This window comes from Notolabrus celidotus, chromosome 11 (assembly GCF_009762535.1).
Source record: "Notolabrus celidotus isolate fNotCel1 chromosome 11, fNotCel1.pri, whole genome shotgun sequence".
NCBI lineage: Eukaryota > Metazoa > Chordata > Actinopteri > Labriformes > Labridae > Notolabrus > Notolabrus celidotus.
Window position 1 is genome coordinate 28,546,117 of NC_048282.1, and position 18,222 is coordinate 28,564,338.

General features: G+C 37.7%; 2 protein-coding genes across 5 annotated transcripts; one reads left to right on the plus strand and one right to left on the minus strand.

The window, feature by feature from the left end:
• The first annotated feature begins 36 nt into the window (after window positions 1-36).
• LOC117821123 (cell division control protein 42 homolog) lies at window positions 37-9,622 on the plus strand. 4 transcript variants are annotated; one of them, XM_034695191.1, is made up of 6 exons: window positions 37-170; window positions 695-836; window positions 922-994; window positions 1,530-1,639; window positions 7,133-7,330; window positions 8,165-9,622. In XM_034695191.1, the coding sequence occupies exons 2-6, from the start codon at window positions 732-734 to the stop codon at window positions 8,252-8,254; spliced, it is 576 nt and encodes a 191-aa protein (XP_034551082.1). In that variant the 5' UTR covers window positions 37-170; window positions 695-731; the 3' UTR covers window positions 8,255-9,622. The 4 variants fall into 4 exon arrangements, with proteins under 4 accessions (XP_034551082.1, XP_034551083.1, XP_034551080.1 ...); XM_034695192.1 differs by having other exon boundaries at window positions 698-836; XM_034695189.1 differs by having other exon boundaries at window positions 38-170; window positions 7,499-9,619.
• On the minus strand, window positions 9,523-16,466 carry LOC117821122 (F-box only protein 6-like). Its single transcript, XM_034695188.1, has 7 exons — window positions 16,325-16,466; window positions 15,955-16,132; window positions 13,134-13,383; window positions 12,916-13,030; window positions 12,717-12,812; window positions 11,791-11,926; window positions 9,523-11,611 (listed from the first exon to the last, which is right to left on the minus strand). Exons 2-7 carry the CDS (start codon window positions 16,054-16,056, stop codon window positions 11,459-11,461), a joined length of 852 nt encoding a protein of 283 aa, XP_034551079.1. The 5' UTR covers window positions 16,057-16,132; window positions 16,325-16,466; the 3' UTR covers window positions 9,523-11,458.
• Between the last annotated feature and the right edge of the window lie 1,756 nt (window positions 16,467-18,222).

Below are 18,222 nucleotides of genomic sequence, written 5' to 3' on the forward strand. Positions count from 1 at the left end.
AACCTTTTACTTTGAAGGTCACTTCCGGTGTTACTCTGTGTAACTTGACAGCCGTTGTGGAAGTGAGGCTTGAAGCTTCTCTCTGACTGGAGCAAGTTGCTGCTCGCTGGTGCCAACGCCCGGCGAAAAAGACAGCTAACATACACCAGCTGCGATACAGAGGGAAATTGGTACGTTACTCTTCACATTTTCTGACTTCACTATGGTGAGATGGATAAATAATACAAGTTCGTATGTTGTTTCTTGTGAGCTGGAACTCATAAGTGAACATCGTAGCGTTAGCCGGCCGCTGACTAGCTAGTAGCGTCCAGTGATTGCTAGCAGGGTGTTAGCTTAGTTTGCTTACTGATACACAACAAATCCTGGTTCATGTTTACTGTTACACTTCTTTGTGGATAGGCAGTCTCATAACATGGTGTGGACTCATTATCTTTTATATAAACGGTAAAGTTGGCCGTATACTGAAGTGGATACGCTTGTGAGTTTAGCTAGCATTAGCTTAGTTGTGGCGATGGGGCGTGACACTAAACTGGGTAATGCGAGAACAAAAATCCTTATTTTGACTCCTCTGCCTCATTAAATCCATTATTTCTAATACTGTACACACGAGTGGATACTTGGATATTCTGTGAGGGCCAAAGGATTAATCTATGATGAAATATTATATGTCGTAATGTGTTGTGAACTCTCCCAGCAGCCAGTTACAGTGAGCAGTGCCAGAAAGCACAACGATGCAGACTATCAAGTGTGTGGTGGTGGGTGATGGAGCTGTGGGTAAAACCTGCCTGTTGATTTCATACACCACCAACAAATTCCCCTCTGAATATGTACCAACAGTAAGTCCTTCTAGTTTATTTCACAATCACAGAATGGTTTACAGAATACAAAACTCTTAACATGCCATTCATTCTTTTCTCAAAGGTTTTTGACAACTATGCAGTAACTGTAATGATTGGTGGTGAACCATACACCCTTGGATTATTTGATACAGCAGGTAAGATTCTCTCATTCTTTTAATGCTTCCCATTAAATTCAAGATTCTGTTCCTCACTTTCAAGGCCATGAACAACCTAGCCCCTCACTATCTCATTGACCTCCTCCAAACAAAAATACCCACTCCTAGTCTCAGGTCCTCCTCTTACATCCAACTCACCCTCCCACCTGCTCGCTTGACCACCATGGGGTCGAGAGCCTTCACCCGCTCGCCCCCCCGCCTCTGGAACTCTCTCCCCCTGGATGTACAAAATTCCACCTCTCCCACCACCTTCAAATCCCGCCTCAAAACTCACCTTTTCCGCCAAGCTTACTCACTCTAATCTGTCTCTTTGGGACTGGAAGGACTTCCCCTCCCCCCTTTCATTTTTCTAGTCTTGTATCTTCATTCTAATGTATTTATGTATTTATTTACTGTTGAGTGTTGCTTTTATTATTGCTATGTTGTAAGGTGACCTTGAGTATCGAGAAATGTGCCTATAAATAAAATGAGTTATTATTAATTATTATTTGTTTGTGATGTGGTTTCTCTGCAGGGCAGGAAGATTATGACCGGCTACGACCACTAAGCTACCCACAGACAGATGTGTTTTTAGTCTGTTTCTCAGTCGTTTCACCTTCTTCATTTGAGAACGTCAAAGAGAAGGTGAGTACAAAGTTTGTTTCTTAAAGCACTTGAGTTGTATGACTACAAACCTCATGGCAACCTGTAACTCAGGGGTGTCAAACTCATTTCAGTTCAGGGGCCACATACAGCCCAAGTTGATCTCAAGTGGGCCGGACCAGTAAAATTAGAACATAATAACCAATAGAGAAGGAAAACTCAAAATGTTACAATGTACAAGTACATTCTGAAAATGTTCACATTACATGATCCATCTTTTTACAAAAACAGCCATGATGAGTCTCATAGTGGGGCAGAATGTGATATTCTTTAAGCCCTGAAACCTGCTGCGAACACACCAAACACACAGGTTACCCAGTCACCTGACACACAGAGTAATGTTTACTGCAAAATAACTGATTTATTATAATAATAATAATAATGAGGAAGGTAAAGTTGACTATTTTGGACCCCTCAGCTCCAGCATGAACAGATTGCTTGCTGCACAGTGTTGTATGCAGGGGTGTAGTTGTAGTGCTAGTAGTGACGGAGCGCACCTATGACGTACGCACATGTATGGTAAGCATGCGCACGATATGTAGCTCTTTTTTTTTAGAAAAAGGTATATCTCAGCTCCTGCTGTTACAAGTTTACATATACAAAAACTCAAGTGTTGATTGGATTTTGAGGTGCTCTAAAAAAGTCTATGAATTTCCACCGGATTATGCAAACTGCAAATATTCTCCCAGAGTGCCGTTCAGGTGTGCTCCATCAGCACTATGATTGCATGCGACCCCCAGAGGACAAATTTGAAATAGTAGTTACTTTTATTGAAAAATGGCAGTTAATGTCTCCTCTGTAATTTTTTCACTTTGGGAAGTCGTCCGCGGGCCAGATTTGGACCTCTGAAGGGCCGGTTTTGGCCCACGGGCCGTATGTTTGACACCCCTGCTTTAAGGCATACTAATTTTAATAACACTTGACCAAGCGGCAACCTCCTGTCTCAAAATATGAAGCCCATGCAGAAGTGTTATATATTGCAATTCAGCGAGCATCCACTTGAGGCTGGCTGCAGAAACACCGGAAACCACATACACACCAATTCAAAAAAGACAATCTTTGCAGCAGAAATAAACATGTTTACAGTCTGGTTCAAAAAACAGATTTGGTCTGAAGAGCTCATTTCTCTATCGGCACACACTGGGGATGAATGTTTTTCCAACGGTTCAGAAGATATAAAGATTACGAGTTTTGTCCATTTAAGGACATGACTGACTTGATTGACAGGCGGGAACACTAGGGCTGTTTCCGAAACAGCCTGCTACATAATACTTACTAATGTAGTAGGCAGTAGGTATTGCCTACTACATACTACGTTTGAATTTAGTATGTAAACTATGACTGTTCTGTCCGATCTGTCATGCAGCATGCTGAGCCAGACTTCGCTGGATTTCCGGTTTCGGAAAGCGGAAGTAAACAACGGCGAAGCCGATAAATAAAATGCTTATTTAGCATCCATTTATGATTTAAGAAAGTTAGGAAGTGGTTTATATGTAATTTGATAACTTTCACAGCACCCAAAAACAGATTTCCTCCCGTCAAAAAATGAGGAAAAAGAAAAAGCTGTGTATTATGGGAAAACAGTACGCGAGGCAGACTGGTCTGATGCACACTGAGATATTTTCCCAAATCAGTAGACATCCGGGGAGTTTTGGCATACTGCAGATTTTGCTCTTGTTCACATACTACTTACTACATACTGAATTTTGGACATATCAGTACGTACTGCTAGTATAGTAGGCGATTTCGGAAACACCCTAGCTGTTGGTTAGGAGGCTCAAAGCCCGCCTCTTTACCTCACACTACCTCGACAGAAGTTAGGTTGAGTTCAGCATTTCCAATATGGCTCCCGCCGACGATTGGTTTCAAAATAGTGCGCAGGAACAGATTGTGACGTCACGGATACTACATCCATTTATTATACAGTCCATGCACTTGACCTGTGTTATTCGATGATAGGAGGATTGTAAATGTAGTTATGAGTTAAAGTGTAAAAATTACAGATAATACTGAGAACAAGAAACAGAGTTGTATTTTGCTAAGGAAACTCAATGCAGCTTATTGTCCTGTGCATTATTTTTGCTTGTTGCTACCTCAGTCATATAACAGTGGAGGGCATTTATTTACAGGGAACAATTCAGGATCCTATGGCTGCAGTTATTGGTCTTAATAACAGTCTAATGTAAGGGTTATTTCAGTAAGTCACACATCGTCAGCAAATGAAAACTGTTCGACTGTAACCATGTCGTCTTGTTTAATAGATTGAAAACAGCTTGAGTCTGTGTTTTATGACTATAATTTAGTTGTGCCTGCTGGTGTTCAGAATAGTAGAATGCATAACCTGAGGCATTGCAGTGATATCTGTCTGAACAGCGCACAATGACCCTCTGATTGCAGAGCGTCTAATGATAAGAGGATGCTGGTTTGGTGGTTAGAACTATTCAAAACAGTTTAAATTAAGAGCACAAGAAAAGAAATGCATAAATAGATGTGACTAAATTAAACCAATCATGCAGAACATGCATACAAATACAGCTGTTGTCACAACCTTGCTCATGGGCCATGACAAAAAGAGGGGAGGAGCACAAATGAATTAGAGTAACTGTTATTTATTTTAAAAGTAAATGAGATTAACAAGGAGTAACAATAGATATGGGGTTGAAGAGTCATGTGGATGTGTGAACATGGCATAAAGAGAGGTGTTGACGAGTAGACTAACACAAAATGGAACTAAAGTAACGCTGCAGAGTTGGTCTGGCATGGAGAGACTGAGAGAGAGAGAGGGAGGTAGCAGGTAGCTGGCCCTTTATCAGGGATGGAGCACCAGGACCAGGTTTGCCAAATCTGAGAGACATAACTAATCAGCAGCACTCCCGGCACCTCAAGGTAACGCATGTAAATTAGCAAAGCCACCAGCATTGAAGCGGCTAAGATTGAAAAGGGCCGCAGAGACTAAGTGGGCTTGTGTTTGTGGCGTGTCTTGCCATAAATCAAAATCAAAGTCCAAGGAAAGTTTTCTATTTATTAACAAAACACTCAAAAGAATTAAATACCAAAAAATATATAAATAAACGGTAATAATGACGATGACTGTGGCGATGGCGGTGAACCCAAAACCGGAAATGAACTCAACCATAAAAAGGAAATAATCATGCTTCACAAATAAGACATGAAAATCAACATTATGGTCCCTATGCATATACAAACAAGCAGTGGCTGTTACACTATGTACTCACACACAGATGAAGTTAATACTTTTTAAGGATTTATCCTTTATTCACAAGTTTGGCATTGTGAAAACAAAGTTGTTGTTTTTTTGAACTATGTGAGGAGTTTCTTACTGGTTGAAAAAGTCCATTTTTTACCAATGCCTCTTTGTGACCTACAAAATCAAACGGTCAGCAAGAAGAAAAACTTCAGCAGTTATTTTTCTTACCAGCACAAATGCTGATAAAGCCTTTGTTTACATAGCAAGGTTTTACAGTGAGTCGTACATTGGCCAGTTAAAGGAAGCAGTCATGTAGTGCATTTCTTATGCCTAACACCTGAGTACAAGAGAGTACGAGCAGAGATAAGATGTTCTTTTTTAGATGGGGGCTGGGCTAGTGCAACAATTGACTCAAAATTGAAGCTACTGCTTTGTAGTGAACCATTCTTCTCTCTTCATCCTGTTCTCTCTTACTCCTCATATATATATATATTTATTTATTTTATTTGTAACTTTTTAAATGTATTAGCAAGACAGAATAAATACAATCAGGGCTCAGACATGTGAAATGAAAAAAAGATCAATAATAATAAATATCAAATTAATTTATAGATAACGTGAAGAAAAATTTAGTTAGAAAATGACTTAAAATGAAAAAAAGGAAAAGGAAAAAGAAATAAAGACAAAATATATATATATATTAGGGGTGCAACGATACTCAAAATCCACGGTTCGGTTTGATACGTTTTTGTCACGGTTCGATACGTTTTCGATACAGAAAAGGAGAAATTTCCATTACTTTTTTTTTACTTGTAGTTTATTGAAATTTCCAACATTTGTTTCAGCTCAAAAGCAGTTTTTAAATTAAATTAAATGTATCAGGGGCAGCTATACCTGACACATGTTCTGCTGTGCATGGGGGGGTTGCGCGTGTGTTTGTCTGTCTGTCTGCGTGCGTGCGTGCGCATCTGCCGTGCGCGATAGAGAGCAGAGGAGAATTGTGAACGCGCGACCATGTAGAGACAGAAATGACATCCCGTCATGTAAATAAGATAAATAACATAAGGATATCTAGTCTGTTACATAAAAGAACAAGGTATAGACCTGATCTATGAGAGAGGGAACCTTAAATCACTTCTGCTTTGACTTCCAAGGGGGGACGGGACCCGACGGGTGCGCCCCCGATGTAACGGCAGGAAAACACTGTCCGGTATCAGGCTGAAGTCTACAGAGCAAGCAGTATAAGACCACAAGTAATGCATAAACGCACTTTAGAAACAGATCATCCAGACTAGCATCACTAGAGGACCACGGAACAACTCTGCTCTGCAACCGAAGCGGATCACTCGAGCTTCCCTCTCGTGCGGGCGGGCGGGCGCGCGCTCACACACACATACGTGAACATATGAACCCAGCAGACCGTCGTGTGGTGAAATATATATTTCCATATGAAGCACAGTTAAAACAAACGTGACCAGCTTGGACTGAATGAATGTGGGAGGAGCGCACAGTTCAGTGGACCTGCGCTCGACAATGCAGCCTAGAGGAGTCGAGCGCAGATCCGCTGAACCTTCAGCACAGAGCGCATCGTCAGAAGTTGATCAAACAAATATAAAATTGCGTATCGTTCAGTTCATAGGGCGTATCGAACCGTGACCACTGTATCGAACGGTTCGATACAGATACACGTATTGTTGCACCCCTAATATATATATATATATATATATATATATATATATATATATATATATATATATATATATATATATATATACATACACAGACATACATACGCATATACCGACATACATGCACATACATGATAATATATATTACATCCCATTCATATTTAAATAAAAGATTAGGACTTTTTTATTTGCCACTGCCCTCCTATCTTAGCTTATTTTAACTTGCTTTAAATGCAAATTTTAAATTTACTTTTAATATATTTCTAATTATCCTTTTCTTTTCTATGTTTTATTATATTTGTCTTTTTAATTGTGCTCTTTTATGCTTGTCTGAATGTTTCCAATGCTTTTTAATGTTTTAATATAAAGCCCATTGAGTTGCCCTCGTGTATGAAATGCGCTATACAAATAAAGTTGCCTCGCCTTGACTTGCCTAATGTCTTAATCCACAATAATCAAAGGTTTAGATGAAGAGCATTCTGTCATCAGAATTTTCCTCACATGACATGTTATCCTAAACTCCGAACTCGTCTGCATTTGACTGATGTCTGTTCTGTCCTTGTTCTTTGTTTTCTCTAGTGGGTTCCCGAAATAACCCACCACTGTCCCAAGACCCCGTTCCTGTTGGTAGGCACTCAGATCGACCTGCGTGATGACCCTTCCACAGTGGAGAAGCTAGCCAAGAACAAACAGAAGCCAATAACCCCTGAGACAGCAGAGAAGCTTGCTCGTGACCTCAAGGCAGTCAAATATGTGGAGTGCTCAGCTTTAACACAGGTAAGATCCCCCTTATTGGACTTCAGCTCGTGCGGTTAGTGTAGTGCTTGTTTCCTAACAACGCTGGAAATACTTTGCCTTGCCTGTTGCTAACAGCATTTGACTAAAAACCTCCATCTAACTGTGTTGTGTGCCTGTCTTTTCTCACTTCTCTTCCTCTTTCTGTAGCGGGGACTGAAGAACGTATTTGACGAGGCTATCCTAGCCGCTTTAGAGCCCCCTGAAACTCAAAGAAAGAGAAAATGCTGTTTGTTCTGATGTCTTCTCGCATCTTGCTTTGCCTCTCGATCATCTGCTGCTTAGTAACTGTAAAGAGAAGTCTGTCACTAAAATAACCACAGCACTCTTTAAACTCTCAAAACTTGGTGCCCATTAACTTTTCCCCTTCTGTTCATGTGTGCTCTTTTTTCAACTTGGCCTAATCACAGTTATCCAAGCTGCCTGATATGACAAGAGTGCCAATCTTAAGTTCTTTCTGCTGTCAGAAGGTCTGTGTAACGGTACATGAATGAGTTTGTTTTTTTACATTGAAGTTCTGTTGTCTTGGTATCGAGCTCTAAGCATCAGCTGTATCCTATGAAGCATGTATGATATATCTGTCTTAGACAGTACTAATTATTTTCTACTGCAGCATCAAGGTTTTACATGTGCTTCTGTCTTTACGCAGACGACTTGATAATGAGGAGAGTCTTGTTAAATGTTATTGAATAAAGGACAATTTTGATCTCCCGGCCACCTTCACAGTATTTCTTTTTCAGCTCTTAGTTCCTTGAAAATGTTAATTGTATTTTGGAACCAAGCCCTGTTTTGAATATTCATGTTTTATTTCCACAGAAAGGATTAAAGAATGTGTTTGATGAGGCAATACTGGCTGCCCTGGAGCCCCCCGAACCTAAGAAAAGACGTAAATGTGTTCTGCTCTAAGTTTCGTCTCAGCCGTCTCCACACAAGTTTCCAAATCTAGGTTAGAAGTACTGAAGAGGGTTTGCTGCACGAGCACATTCCAACATGAATTAAGGTATCATGAACTATTTGCCTTCTGACTGAATTAACCTAAAAAAATACATTTTCAGTGTGTTTAACACCAGTTTGAGATTTGAGTAACATTCAATGCTGTTTGTATTGATTTGATGCCACTTACTGGCCTTACATGATGTAAACACTGATCAACGATAGATCACAAAGTGTAGGAATTATATGAAATTAACAAAGTTTACCACGTTGTGTGAGAAGGTCTTTTTGAAAAGTGCTCTTCTCAACAAGTCTTTTTGAAATGGTGAGGAAATAGCATGGTTAAGGACAGCCCTGCAAAACAAACTGATAATGATAGGGCGCTGAAGAAGCTCTTAGTTAACTGAGAACTGTTTTTCTACCTTTCAAGTAATCACCTTCAAGTTTTAGTTACAGCGTGTGTTAAACTGTCACACAAGACTGCGAGGGGAATATGTAGCAGTGTAAATTCTGCTTCAGTCAAAGGAATAACATTTTGTTTTCCATACATTTTTATACAGAATTCACCATTTCTCAAATGTTATGCCATACGGTCATAGAATTAAATGTTCTATGACAGCATGGCATCAACACAGAGACAAGGTATTTAATGGATTACTTACTTTGGATATGTCGTTTGCAGAAAACAAGCAACAACCAATGAGTTGACACTCGTCAGAGTAGGATTCCAAAGGAGCTCACGTAGTATTATATGAAGTCAAAATATAAAATGACATCATGTATCACAGTAAGCCATTGTTGTCATAATATAATGCAAGGAGCTGCAGCAAAACAGCCAGTTACTTATTTTTCTCTTGACAGTGTTAACAGGAATATGATGTTTGTCCTCAGTGCTTGTCTAAGATTGCAGCAGCATCTCTTCTCCACCACCTAATCAACTCTTTTGTAACCTGAATAAACTTCCTGCTAAACTGCAGCATCATTAAATCAGAGAGGAATAACTTGTACGATTATTAGAAAAGGCTGTATTTGGATTGAAACCCTGTGAAGATGTTTGAGTGACTGAACTGTCACTATTTGCTTTAGTTCTTTGACTATATCCATGCCGCAATTGTTGGCTTGAATTTGTAAATATAGAAGGAATAACTCCTAACTTATTGACTGAACACAATGTTTGAATATCTGATACCAATATTTACAGAAGCTAGGATGACACTGAAATCCAGCTAACCAGGAAAATGTAAAGTGAAGGAGTGTCTTGATTTTTATTCAGTTTGACATCAAAATGTATCTTGCATCACAATAAACCAGTATTATGAATAAACCTAACATTAAATACTCCATGTTGTCTGACTTCATTATGAACTTGCGTACACTTTCCACAGGTAATGTAGGAGAAACACAAATAAAACAGAATTAAAGAACATTTTTTTTATATATATTTTTTAACACCACAAATTGCTTCACAGAGCACTGTAAGTCAAAACGGTCTGTGGTGTCAAAGCATTATGTGTTGCTCATTTTTATATCCTTATAGATAGAGGATGTTGTCAGAGATAGCATCACGTCACCTACTCAAAGCTTCATTGAACTTCACAAGGAAATGAAAACAAACATCTGGGCCCATAGACCTGAATGTGCCAAGAGCATGAGAACCGTAATCTGGTCCTTAGAATTCAATGACCTTAAAGGAAAATGATTAGTTTTCAGAGCAGGTGTATGTAAATAATTTTCTTAACTGAATTAAAACAGATAATGTCTTCTGAAGTTGCTGCATTGTACTTTAAGGGGCTATAATGGCTCTTTGGTAGTGAAACAAACAACATCAATGCAAAGACGAGTTTCAGGCTCTTTTGAGGAACAGAACTTTAACCAATACACCTTCTTTTCAAAAATAGTGGCCTAACAGAGTCATTCAAATACACTTCTTATCTTTCCTTCTGATACCTCAACTTGAACTTTGTTGACTAGCTTTGGTAGGTGCTAGACAAATAAAATGTATTATTATTATCATTATCATTATTAATATTAATTGTATTATTATTGAGTATTGGCTGATACTGTTGCCAAGATAGACAGAGGTTAAAATACTTTCTTTTTTTAAACTTTTTTTAACAACACTATTGTTTGTTATTGTCACAAAATAATTGACCTGGAGTCAGTTTATATTAGGAGGGTCATTGGTTTGGATATATCAGATTGGTGACTTGTACAATCTTGTTGCGTGTTATTGTAAAACAAAACCCATATAGCTTAATATACCACAGGAAGCAGAACAATTATATGTCATTAAAGAGTGAGAAAAAAAAAATTGTATTTTAGTGCCGCTATAATAAATTATATATCTTGATGAGATTTTGTTACGATTTGCATAGAATACACATATTTGTCCCACGATATTTCACTTAAGCTACAGTTCTATTTTCTGTCAAGACTCTTCAAACATCAAAAGTGCAATGTTACTTTAAATTTAAATTTCAGTTCTGATCAAACAAATCACATATCATTAACAAACATATGCATATACAGTATTCAAAGCTGAAAAAATAGTTCTGACAGATACAATAAATGCAGATAATATATAAGGCAAATTAGACTGTGCAATTTTGCAATTTCAGGCAAAGACAGCGAGCAGGACTTCAAGGAGGCTGAGGCAGCTTTCGAAACAGCCTGCTAAATACTACCTACTAATGTAGGAGGCAGTAGGTACTGCCTACTACATACTGCATTTCAATTTAGTATGAAGTCTGACTGTTCTGTTCGATAGGTGGTGTAGTACTTTGGGCCAGACTTCACTGGATTTCCGGTTTTGGAGTGCAGAAGTAAACAACAGACAAGCTGATAGCGAAACTGCTACTTTAGCATCACTTGTGATTTTAAAAGTTAGGAAGTGGTTTATATGGAATTTAATCATTTTAACAGCACCTAAAAACTGAGTGCCCCCATGTCAAAAAAAGAAGAGAAAAGAAAAGAGGTGAGTGCTGTGCATTGTGGGAAACAGTATGCGAGGGGGTCTGGTCTGATGCATACTGTGAAATTTTTTCCGAATCAGTAAGACATCCGGGGAGTTTTGCATACTGCAGATTTCGCTCTTTTTCCCCATACTACTTACTACATACTGAATTTTGGCCAAATCACTACGCACTGCTAGTATAGTTGGCGGTTTCAGAAAGAGCCTCAGAGCTCTGTGTCCCCTGCTGGACAAATCTCAACACTGCTGTCAGTTACACGAATCCCATACCATCCCGCCCAGAACTGGGTGTCTTTGCCTCCGTGGGTGAAACGGATGAATCTCACTCCTTGTCCATAGTCCCGGAAAACATGGGTCATCTGAAAACAAACAATTTTGTGTTTTACATTTAGATGTCACACCTAATTGCATTCTATTCAGAGATTACACTGACTATAAAGGCATTCAGATTCTGAAACAAATCACACAGCAGTCTGTTCACTTCTGCACCTCTACTTAACTGTACAGTAGGAATAAATGCCTCATGCTTTGTAAATACCTGACACCATTTCTGATCGTTCCACTGCTGGAAGTGAATTGTCTCAGGAGCAAACGTCTGGATAGGCTTCTTTTTCCGGTTCAGCAACTGTACAGAGATCTCATACTCGCTGCCACAATCCCATCGTGGTGCATACCTTTTACAACACAGATAAGAACACAAACACACATCAGGGGTCAACAGATCACAGATCTACATTCTGATGTTTGCAATATGTTTCATTTGTTTATCTTTCATGGCTAGGAGCTAAAGCTGTTTGATGATTTGGCTAGCTTGTATCTTTCAAAAACACAACTCCTGTGTTGCAGTGAGACTACAGCATTTCATAGACATGGGTTTCAGCCATAAACTGTATAAAATATGGACATAGTATCCGTGATGTCACCCATCTGTTTCTGAAGCGCTGTTTTGAGGCCAATTGGCGACGGCGGCAGCCATATTGCTGCTGTTGAGCGATTGTGATGTAAAGAGGCGGGCTTTGAGCCTCCTAGACAACAGCTACAGTGTTCCCGACTGTCAATCAAGTCAGCTGTGCCTCTCATTGGAAGACTTGTAATCTAAATATCTTTGAAATTGCACTGTTAGAAAAAGATTCACCCGCCTGTACAGTGTGTGCTGATTGAGAAATGAGCTATCCAGACTACACTCGTCTTTTGTACCAGGCTGTAAACATGTTTATTTCTGCTGTAAAGATCAGCTTTTTTGAATTGGTGTGTATGTGGTTCCTGGTACTTCTGGAGCCAGCCTCAAGCGGATCCTCAATGAACTGCAGTTTTTAGCACTTCCGCTTTGGACTCATATTTTTTAGACCGGAGGTTGCCGCTTGGTTTTAACAATGCAAATAAGCTATAAAATCCAGATTGTGTTAGTGACCGACTGAATCTGACATCAGTTTAAAACTAGAACACGTTGAGGTTTCTTCTCACCAATCAGATATCTTGATGTCTGGCTGGAAGTGATCCATAAATGATGGGTTGTAACCCTCCTTCTCCAAATCAATCAGCTGCATCTTCCTGCATAATCTGTAGAAAACAGAAAGGGTCTTAGATACCGTAGGATGGATTGTCACATTTAGCATTGGATCAATACTTTTTGTGTTCTGGAGCACAGCTGGTGAATACTCACCCGTAGGATGTCACAAAGTTATTCTGGACGGCATCATTTGGATGTTGCACCATAACTCCCTCTGCTTTCCATTTATCTCCACCATTGTCAATTATTTGCCAATTCTTCATTTGATCTATAAATACAAAGACGATTTGTGAGAGAGGAATTCATATTTTGAGGATAAATAATCTTAATACCTTCAAATGTTTAGTAGGACAAGCTTTGAGGCTTCTTACGCTCTGCTCTTGGGTTCTTCAGAAGATTTCTTCTCTTCTTGCACAAGAAGTAAAACAACCTCCAGTCTTTAGGTATTCTGGAAGCATCACGGATGAAGCATCCTTCTCTCCTGCACCTTTCTTTCCACATAGATTCACTGTCGGCCACTTCTTTCCATTGATGGCACACTAACCGGCACACACAAACCACCTGATGTGGAGGCAGGTTCAGGAAGATCTCCTCCAAGATATCCAAGGGAACTGAGAACAACTGGAAAGAAGAGACAGAGCAGAGTTAACACTAGAAGGGCCAGAATTCCATTTCTACTAGAGAGGCCACGAGAGGTCATTTTGACTGCCAGATTCCAAAATATGAATATTATCTGTTATGATAAATACCCAATATAGAAAAGTATGCATTTATTGTTTAAGGATATGCTATATATTTATATGAAACTTTCCTTGATGAGGAGTCACTTTTATCTGCTTCTTATTCAGATAGATCGACCACTCTGCACTGCCCAATTCCTGGAACAACTGTCAGGCTTCCTCAGCACAGCAGTCACCTCTCTCTTTGAGCTTCTCTTTGCCATAATTGCCAAAATGAAGCTGTCCATTTTTCTCAGTTTCAGTTCAAACTTTTCAAATTGCTTTGTACACTACAATGAAAATTGCCAAGCAACCAAGAGGCATAAGCCCAACGTGAAAATGTATCAATCTAATCATGACAGTCGAAGTAGGTAAAAAAAATCATGATATATAAATGTGAAAACAGTCAAAATGACGCCCTTTGGCCTTTCTGGTGTTAAACTCAAACTTCGATTAAACAGTTGAATTTTTAAAGCACTGACTTTAGACCAGTGCCTCCCTTTGCTTGGCTTCAACTACCCCACATAAAGAAACACATAAAGCTTAAAGACTCTCTTTCTGGGGTTATTTAGTCACTCTGTTTCTTACTTTTGGGTTGTTTTTTCAAATACATCTCTCAACTCAACTCAACTCAACTCAACTCTCCTATATTTATAGAGCACCTTTCATACATATAAACATGCTGCCCAGAGTTCTTAACAAAATAACAGAGACAGAAAACAACAGCAATGTTAAAATTATAAAAGGCATGGTTATAAATAAAATACTTAAAAATAGAATAAGTCAACACAGTAAAATTAATAAAATACTTAACAGGGGAAAGAAAAGATCAGATGAATACAAGAAATAAATAGATAACTAAATAAGATAAATAAATGTTAAAGCCATGATTCAAATAATAAATAAATAAATTACTCCAAATTAAAAAGCTAGATTAAAAAGGTTAGTCTTAAATTAACTTTTAAAACATCTGTTCTATGTCATCCTCATTTAGAACTGAAAGTGAAACAAAAAGCATAAACAGTCCTGAGTTCACCTTCACCTCAGACAGAAAGTCACACATGTAGACTGATCAGGTTTCAGGTTGAGTAAATTAACACGAGGCCAGTCTGGACCATACATTTTAATGTATTTCTCAATTGCTAAAACCCTAAATCCTATTCAATCAATCAATCAAGCTTTATTGATATAGCACCTTTATTACAAATAAAATGCAACCCAAAGTGTTTTACAGCGATTGAAAACAAGAAAGAAGCAGAAATGAAACAATGGCAAGACATAATAGGGGAAGATAATAATAATGATAATAATAAAACTAATAAGAATACAAATTAAAAACAAGAACAACATAAAAGAAAAGAAAATTAAATAGAGACCAATGCACACCAAAATAAAATATGTGTAATTAAAATAAGTTAAAGCATCAAAATTAAGAATAAAATTAGTTAAAATAAATAGATTTAAAAGGTAAGGATAAGAGTTAAAAAATAAAACTAAGGCTAAAAATATCAATAAAACTGAGTAGATAAATAAAATTAAATAAATGAATGAATAAATACATAAAAATAGAATAAGATAACAGTTAAAATTACTAAAATAATATTGTCTGAACCCTTGTATTGAATCAGTCACTCTTTTGGCAACACCATGAGCACTTTCCACCTGTTAGACACAACTTTCAAACACATTCTCACTCACTAAAACACATGTTGCACTGTGATGCACTTGTGTTGCATGATGGTAAGCACAGGTAGTAAAAGTTAAAGCACATTTGAAGCACAGGTTTCACAGCTTAAACACAACCACTCAAAACTGATCACACTTGTGGCTAATGATGTGAGGACACCAATATAAGCCAGTTCAGAGAGCACTGGTTGTTGGAGGTTGTACAATGGACAGAAATAATCTGAGAGGCAGAGGAAGAGTGTGTAAGAGGTGGTCGAGGAGGAAGAGGATGGGAGCGAAATTAAGACAGACAAAGAACAGTAACTTCTGATGAAATCCGAGCTACTGTGATAGACCATGTGCTTCTCATTTGTGTTTGTTTACTTTATTTTTACTGTATACAGGTGCTACATTCAAAGAGGATTTTTTTTTTTGTTGCAAAATTAATTTAGCCTACTGTGATCAATAAAGATGATTTCTACAGCTTCATGTCCTGAACATTGTGTTTTCAATGTTTTTATGTAGTGTTTAATGCTCACTATTGTTTTAATTTTGATTGACTTGGGGTAGGATCTGATAACATGTTTTGGTTTTGCAGGAAGAGTCAGAGGTTTGGTGCATGTAGTTTAAAATTTGTGCTTATAGTGTTGATGAGAGTGTGGTGGATGTCAATAAATGTGTCCTAGCAATTGAGAAGTACTGTAATGTAGTTGTGGACAAGTAGAAAGTAGTGTTCATTTCCAGGTGTCTGCAGACATGTCAAGCCCCTCTCAGTGTTTGTTATAGGACTCGTGCGTAAAGCACTTACCTGTTCCTGTGACAGAGATGTGGAGGATCCTGAAGTCCCACTTCGCTGCTGGTCTGGATCAGTACTGTAGGCTGCACCCATAGCTGTAGCTTTCCTCTTCATGCCTTGGACAAGACTCAGGGTTGAAGCGTTTCTACATGCAGTCCAGCCAAATGAACTCTATCTCTCATCTGGACACCTTAGCAAACACGCACAGTGTGTGAGACAAGTTAATCGTCTAGAATATCACCTCTGCAGCAGAAGACAGTTATAACATGTGAAAACAAAACACGGAAGTACAAGTCGAGGAAAAGACGAGAGATTAGAAGTAAATAAGCTTCAGCACACTGTTAACATTTACATTCAACAGAAGTGCATTGATTTCTCTTACATGACAATCAACCTCGCGTTGCTAGTATTTACATATGCTTTACAGACAGTCGAAGAGTCACGTTTATTTCCAGAGATACATTCTTCTGAGTTGAGTCGTCTTCCCGTCAAGAACGCAGGAGGGGGCGGAGTCAGCCGTCAAACTACGGAAAGCCAAAGGGGACATTATTATTATTGTGCACACTGAAAAATAAGAAGCAACAATCTTCCACATTTAGCTCCAAAACGTCATAACAATGTTGAGTGAATTTTTAAGTAACTTTTTTTTCCCACACATCACATTTGGAGGAATATTTGTGATCTTCTTCACACTTAATTTTCTTGTGAAAAATATATTAAGTTAAAATTTTGTTAAATCCAAATGCTAAAAATAAATCTAAATGTTAAATATAAATATAAACGTTAGATATACACCTAAATGTTAAATAATAATCTAAATTTTAAATCTAAATGATAAATGTTGCTCTGTGATCCTAAATATTTAGCTGATGTGCAAATTCACACTAAATATTTAGGATCGCGGAGCAACATTTAACAATCAGATTTAACATTTAATATTTAGATTTATATTTAACATTTATATTTATCGTTGAACATTTAGATTTATCGTTGAACATTTAGATTTATATTCAGCATTTGGATTTAACAATGATTTTAACTTCACATGAAAATTAAATGTGAAGAAGATCACAAATATTCCTCTAAATGTGATTAAAAAAAGTTACTTTTAAAAATTCACTCTACATTTTTATGACGTTTTGGAGCTAAATGTGGAGAATTGTTGCTGTTATTTTCAGTGTGCACAACTTTACAAACAGCACCCCATAGGAAAATAACTCCATTGATAGTGATCCAAACAAAATATGTTTAGAGGGAATGTTTGCTGTTTTTTTTCTTCAGCAGTATTTCAACCTTATTAAGGTTAGGTTTATGGTCTGCATCAACAATCAACACTTCCCTCCACAACATAGAAGCCATGTAAGAATATTTTTTATCTTTATTTAAACTCGAAAATCATTGAGAGCGAAGCCCTCATTTACAATGACGTCAAGCATATAAAAGAAACATTAAAATGCATGACAAGCAACTGAAAGATAAAACCTTAAAATAATGATGATCAATTAAAAACAGACAACAATTAAAAAGTAATGTTAAAACCATTGAAAAGTAATGTTAACACAAACCTGTTAACACAAGAACCTTTAAATCTATGGATCATCTGGTTCAGAGACTTATGAACCTGATCATTCACTTATCCTGAAAATATAAAGATACTAATAGATTGGCTAAATGGAGAATAGTTGCAATAAGGGTTGTCAAATGATTTTTTTAACATTGTGATTAACCTCTGAATTTAAATAGTTAATTGCGATTAATCACATTTGTAATCGCATGTTCAAGATGACTATTTTTTAGTTTTTAATTCCATATTAACACTGTAAAGCAATTCTCACCTGTGTCTTCATGAGGAAATCTAATCAATGCAATGAAGCATACTTTATGATCTTGGCTTTTAGATTGGTCATTCAGATAAATGCTGTACTGCTAGTTTTCTGTGACTACCAACCCTAGCTTTAAAGCTTGGTGATTGGTTTCATATTTTGGTTCCTGATGGCAGGGATTGGTTGGTGTTTTCCCAGGTTTACTCCGGCTGTAAGATAGCAGCTTTTTTTTCCACTCTTTTTTAAGAACACATTATGTATTGATTGCCATCAGGACATAAAGATCATTTTAACCAGCATAACAAAAAGTGTATCTAAATCTGACTACCAACCCCAGCTTTGACTGATTTTTTTTATACATATATATATGGTCATATTTGTGTATCAGCAGTCATTCTAAAATTAGCTGTTGCATATTGATGATCTATTTCAAACTCAGAAATCAGTACCTGTTTTC

Excerpts from the sequence above, each read along its gene's own strand:
- LOC117821122 (XM_034695188.1), bottom strand. The coding sequence starts at position 16,056 with ATGAAGAGGAAAGCTACAGCTATGGGTGCAGCCTACAGTACTGATCCA. Across the intron at positions 13,031-13,133 it reads GAAGAACCCAAGAGCAGAGC|ATCAAATGAAGAATTGGCAA; the intron begins GTAAGAAGCCTC and ends TTGTATTTATAG. Across the intron at positions 11,612-11,790 it reads ACGATCAGAAATGGTGTCAG|ATGACCCATGTTTTCCGGGA; the intron begins GTATTTACAAAG and ends GTTTGTTTTCAG.
- LOC117821123 (XM_034695191.1), top strand. The coding sequence starts at position 732 with ATGCAGACTATCAAGTGTGTGGTGGTGGGTGATGGAGCTGTGGGTAAA. Across the intron at positions 837-921 it reads CCTCTGAATATGTACCAACA|GTTTTTGACAACTATGCAGT; the intron begins GTAAGTCCTTCT and ends CTTTTCTCAAAG. Across the intron at positions 995-1,529 it reads TGGATTATTTGATACAGCAG|GGCAGGAAGATTATGACCGG; the intron begins GTAAGATTCTCT and ends GTTTCTCTGCAG.